The following is a 6,029-nucleotide window of genomic DNA, read 5'->3' as shown; positions in this document are numbered from 1 at the left end:
TCCTGAGTGCTCTGCACACTGCAGGGAGGCAGCTGTGACATGTGGACGATGGAAGGGACAAAGGCACAACCCTGCAGTGCTGAGAAGACTGCGGAGGGTGGCAAAGCCCTTCCCTGCCAGCAGGACGAGCAGCAGCAGGTACAGCCCTGGTGGAGGCACAGGAGGGGTCCTGAGGCCAGAGCCCCTCACGCCTGGAACCACCAGAGAGGGGTTGGGCCCCAGATGTGGGCCCACATTCCCAAATGCCCCCAACTCCCCTTCATGGAACAGGCCCAGCCCCTGCCCTGGTTTCTGCACCTCCAGCAGACCCAGCCCACAGCCTCCCCCCAGCCCGAACCAGGTTGCAGAGATCAGCCCTGCCTGGAGCCTGCTGCCTCCGGCCACCAGACCAGGGCTGAGGGAGGGTAAAAGGCACCACACCGCTTCCACAAACAGAAACTTCATCTGTCAAGGAAATAGTAAAGAGAGCAGACGTTGTTCAAAATCACAATGGGGCTCAGAGGAAGGCGTTGTGCCTGTGCCATGGTGTAGAAAATGAGCAGGTGGGGTCAGAACTCCTCTGCTCCAGCTCTGCACTGCCATTAAGGTTCAAGGGCAAAGGCTCAGGCCTGACTGGTAACTTACACTGTATTTGAGGGAAAAAAAAAAAAAAAGCCAAAGCAAACAAACAAACAAAAAACCACAAAACACTAAGAAGGGAAAAGGCAGCTTCCAGTCATATTCTTATTTATTAAGGTCTATGCCAGCCTCAGGAGATAGCTCTTCCTGTAAGTAAACAGAGCAGGCGGCCACATCTATAATGAATAAATTTATTGTCTTACAAAAATCATTGTCTAGAAATATGGGTATACAAGAAAACAAGATATTTGCAGTCAGATGCCTGGTGGTCAACAGCCAGTTTGATTAAAAATATCCAAACACACACAACAAAACCTTTGCGACAGATGTTAAAGCTTTTAACCAAAAAAAGGAAATCCATGTCTTTTGAGCATGTGGCAGAGGAAGTTTCCTAGTTAACACTGATTCATTGTCACTAATATCAATAATACCACTTGGACTAGAGAGGTACATGATATGAAGCACAGTCAAAATTAATACATTAAATCATTGTTATATAGGCAAATTATATGTAACATTGTCTTAGTACTGTAGTGTCTAAGGCACTTTCTGTAATGTCAGTTTTTCAGCTATTTAAACAAAAAGAATGCTAACTACTCGCTGTAATACTGTTCAAAATTAAAAAAAAAAAAAACAACAACAACAAAAAAAAAAGGATTCACATCCACTGGCATGTTAACTCGTAGGCAGGCAACATCCATCTCCGAGCCCCTGTAAACCACAGACTCCGCGGGAGCCCCGCACAGGCGGCGCCGCTGCCCTCGGCACAGGCTGGCCACGGTCTCACGGTGCAGCCCCTCGGCTCCATGTCCTGACAACTACTCAGCCATAAGTTAATAAATTATTTTGCCTGTGTTGTATGCTTATTTTCCACTGGTGTTCACATTATACTAGCCTTAATATATATACAGATCTGTTGGGCATGGTAATAGCAGGACACTACGAACGCAGAAGTACTGTACAGAGAGGAACGGTGACGCTATTTCAGTTTGCCTGTACTGCATGAACACTAACTGATGAAGCAGGTGCTGAGAACACTTCAAAATGATATTGCAGGTTAAAAAATGGACACTACTCATTCATCCCTACATTTCCCTCTAACACTTCCCAACGCCTTTTCACAGTTCACTCACTGATTGTGTGCTGATCACAACAATTAGGAGAAAAGAAAGATGCAGGTGCAGTTTGGTCTTCAATGATCCAACAGACTCAACACAGCCAAGGCCGTCTGAGCACAGAAGAAATGGAAGGATGTTGTCCGTACAACAAAGCATGCATAGTCATGACAATGGGCCTGTCCCAACCACCTACCCTCTGGGAATGAAGTTTCTGTATTGATAAAAAAAAGTTTCATCCTTCACATGATGCTTTATAAAATGGCTTTACAATGAGTATCTGGAAAATAGATGCACTGAACAGAGACGATCCCATTTTGTTTACTATATATAAAAAAGCAGTTGTACCTATATCTGAAGCAGGGTACAGTATGGTGAGGCTGGAGAGCCTTAAGACATAGTTGACCTATGATAAGTAACCTTGTAGCATGCCGACATTTTGTAAGGCAGATTTAGGGCCACAAGGCAGTTTGGTGGTCAGGAAAGTCCTCCTCGTTCTGCCGACTACTGTGTAAAAGGTCTCTGCATGCAAATGGTGTGAGGGGCTCTACTCAGCGGGGGCTGGCTGCGCTTCGTTCACGTCACTGCCTTTGCTCTCCGCGTCGTCATCTGAGAGCTCTAAGGAGGCCCCTTCGATGTGCAGCTGGCGCCTCCCGGATCGGCTCGAGGAAAAGGTGATGGGGCCCCCCCTCCTGCAAACAACAAGCAGAATGCGGCTGCAGACATCACCTCCCATTCACAGCCAGCACCACGGTGCTGGTGGCTGCCCCAAAAGAGCTCCCTGCTGCACTGCAAGGGAACATCACACCACAAGTTCCAGGAGAGGTGTTTTGAAACCACCCCTCTCTGAGAGGGGTCATCATGCTGCAGTCAAACACACGCTGCTACTCCAGGATTTCTTAGTTTATACCACTTTAATTTAGGAAGTCCCAAGTAACTAAAAATGTCATCTGTGTGAGCACCACGCACTGACCAAGTACTAGACAGGGCGGGCTCTTTAAAAAAAACAAAAAAAACAAACACAACTGCTTGCTTGTGAAGTGCTGCACTGCACCCTCCTGTCTCCTCAGCTGCTCTCTGCATCTCAGGATGGTTTTTGTCCTGTGCTAGCACCACCTCCTTTGACCCCCTCTGCACTCGCTACAAATGTTGATCTCAAAGACCTGCTCTCAAAGAAGGTGCTGAACCACAGGGTGGGCCAGCAAAAAGGGTATCGGTGCTTGCCACTGGCAAAGCCTGACAGGCCTGTCTCGTCTCTGGCATATTGACCCACTGCTGGATTGAACCACCAGCCCCAGGGGAATCTGCCTGTTTCAGCTTCAAAGAGCTCAGGCTCAGGAGCTGTCAGGAACATTCTTGTGGCCTGGCCACTTCCTTGGTATCGTCAGGCTCAGGCAGCCATTCCCAGCAGATTCCATTTGGCCCCATCCCCTGGGTCTGCTTCTGCAGTCCCACAGCTGGATGGTCAGGAGACACATTATGGGCACACAGGGGCCCAGACAAACGCCTGCCTGCTGGTGCTGGCACCACTCACCTTAGCCTGTTTTTCAGGGTGCTGACTTCCCGACTCAGGCCCTCGTTGGCCTCAGTGGCATCGTCCAGCTCACGCTGAAGCTTACGTCGTGAAGCATTTGCACGTGTGGCTTCCTCCTCAGCCTCCTCCAGCTGGCGCTTGAGCTGCTTCATTCTGGCATTTGCCTTTTCCATCTAAAATACAAAACCAGGTCATCGGGATCAAATTCAGCAGCTGCAACCCTGCAACTTGAGAGGTCGAAGAGGTGAGCTACCAGCCTTGTCTCCCCAGCCACCCCTGCTGGATATGACACCTCACTACAGACTCCAGTCTGGATTCCTGGAAACACCATAGAGCTCCTGGGTCCAGGAGACCAGGATGCCTAACAGATCATCACAACAGAGCTAACACAGGGAGATTTTGACTGCTGGGAGCCAACAAGGAACTACTCTAGCAGTTTAGTCATCAAGGCTAGAATTCCCTCGGGTCATTTCATTAAAGCACTTCTTAACAGCGCTCCTCTGCTCAAAGTTTTCTGTCTTTTCTGAGAAACAAACATCCAAAGCTAAGCCACTCCGCCTACCTGCTCTTTGTACTGATCTGCATGTCGACGTTCATCTTCCACCTGCATGAAGACTTCTTTCAATTTCTTCTCTGTGCGGCGCACCAGTTTGTTAGCAGCTGCTCTTTCCCTAGAATAATCAAAAGCCACAATTTGTTTCAGTACATGGAGGCTGGAAGCACAAGATCTGTACTTTCCAGAACAGTGGACGTTGTGCAACTAACGCTTAAGCCCTCTTAACAAGCCCATCACCGTTAACAGCACTGACTTCAGTTTTAATATCCTGGGGCTTAGCTGGGAGGCAGCTTTAAAAGCAAAGTACTAGCACGGAAGCAGTACAAGTATGGTTTGCAGGCTAGAAGGAGGGACTGCAAAGTGCTTCTTCACAATGTTTCAACAGAGCAGCTTTAGGATTATTGCTGACCAATAACATGGTCCTCTGCCAGAGCCAGAAGGAATGGAGATGGTGATATAAGTCTCCTTTCAGTCTTTCTAGGATGAGCTAGCAAAAAACAGTCCTCCAAGGACTGAGATGGAAAGAACAGACATGGGAGCACTCTCAGTGGAAAGCAGACCTGCAGAGCACTGGTGGCATCTCACAGAATGGCTGAGGCTAGGAGGGACCTCTGGAGGTCGCCTGGTGCAACCCTCTGCTCCAGCAGGGCCACCCCAGAGCTGCTTGCCCAGCACCACATCCTGGCAGCTTTTGAAGATCTCCAGGGAGGAGACTGCACCACCTCTGGACAGCCTTTGCCAGGGCTTGGTCACCCCCAGTCAGAAGTGCCTCCTGATATTCAGATGGAACCTCCTGCATTTCAGTTTGTGCCCGATGCCTCTCATCCTGTCCCTGGGCACCACTGTCAAGAGCCTGGTTCCCTCTTCTCTGCATCCCCCCCAAGGTATTTGCACACATTGATCAGAGCACCCTGAGCCTCCTTCTCCAGGCTGAGCAGCCCCAGCTCTCAGTCTTTCCCCACAGGAAAGATGCCCCTCCAGTCCCTTCAGCATCTTTGTGGTCCTTATTTTCAGAATATCTCAACTTATCTAAGCTGTCAAGCCAAAGAGACCAGTATCCCAAGGGGATGTTTTATCTCAAGAAACTTCTTCAGCACCCTGTGGATCCTGAGACTACCTGTCAGAACAAGCACCTGTTTAACTTAACAAATTAATTCAGGAATTTAAGTTAAAGAGCACAGATTCTGAAAGCATGAACCCCAGTCACTTTTCAACCATCTCATTGAAGTTTGTCCCTTGGACAGTAGGTTTCTAAATAATGAAACCTAATGCTTGCATTTTAAGCTTGCATCTCAGCCGTACAATAACTTCAGGCACAGAGGTTTCAGAGATTCTACTGACAGAGGAAACAATGCAAACAGATTTTTTTTTCCTTACTTTGCTTCCTGTTCAAGCTGTTCTTCTAGCTGAACAATCTTGGCTTCTAGAGTAGAAATTGTTGCCTTGAACTTCGACTTCACAGATCCCTCCAGTTCCTGAAGCTTGGCTTTCAGCTCTTTGTTCTGCCTTTCCAGCTGCTGCCGTGCATTTTCACTCTTCTGGGCAGCACTCCGCTCTCCAGCTAGCTCAGAATTAAGTGTGTCAACCTTCCAGAGGAAAAGGAAAATAGATCATTTGGTGCTAGTCAGAGCCCACACTTAACCACACATTGAAGCACAACACCACAGATTCACACCTGCAGGGTGGTCTTCCGGAAGCGCTCATTGAGAAGCTCCATGTTGCTCTGCTCTTCCTCAAGCTCTTCCTCCAACTGTGCAATACGAGCTTCCAGCCGGCGCTTCTCATCCAGCAGCGCTGACCTAGAAAGGAAGTATTTGGGTCAAGACACATTCAGATTCGATACAAAGCAACTAGCCAGTTTACTTCTGATAATCTAGGCATCGCAAGTGTCACAAGAAGCAATTTGGCAATTCCCTTCGTAACAAGGGAGTTTTTCATAAGGACAGATTAATACAGAATTTGCAAGCAGGCTATTGAGAGCCACAGCTGCTGGTGCCCACAGTTCTTCAGATGTGCAATTAATACATTTGATGACTCACTTTCCTGAAGCACTGTTTGCAATCTCATCAGCCAACTCATCCCTTTCTTGCTCAGCATGACGACGGGCTCTTTCAGACGCAGCAAACTCCTGCAAAGGTTTCAGGAAGGACCTGTTATACATCTCAGAAATCCTGCAACACTTAATCAATTTAGCCTCACAACAACT

General features: G+C 48.2%; 1 protein-coding gene across 1 annotated transcript in view; it reads right to left on the bottom strand.

Moving 5' to 3' along the window:
• Positions 1-709: 709 nt before the first annotated feature.
• The window catches only part of MYH10 (myosin heavy chain 10), a 103,256-nt gene continuing 97,936 nt past the window's right edge, over positions 710-6,029 (bottom strand). Inside the window, exons 36-41 of the mRNA XM_082775166.1 lie at positions 5,863-5,951; positions 5,499-5,622; positions 5,201-5,409; positions 3,830-3,938; positions 3,268-3,440; positions 710-2,425 (exon numbers count right to left, since the gene is read on the bottom strand). Of these exons, the coding sequence (XP_082631292.1) occupies positions 2,281-2,425; positions 3,268-3,440; positions 3,830-3,938; positions 5,201-5,409; positions 5,499-5,622; positions 5,863-5,951 (849 nt within the window). The 3' untranslated portion in view covers positions 710-2,280. The remainder of the gene's footprint in view (positions 2,426-3,267; positions 3,441-3,829; positions 3,939-5,200; positions 5,410-5,498; positions 5,623-5,862; positions 5,952-6,029) is intronic.

This window comes from Aythya marila (genome assembly GCF_965140915.1).
Source record: "Aythya marila genome assembly, chromosome: 18".
In the NCBI taxonomy this organism is placed as follows: Eukaryota; Metazoa; Chordata; class Aves; order Anseriformes; family Anatidae; genus Aythya; species Aythya marila.
This window is presented reverse-complemented; position numbering and strand designations above follow the sequence as displayed.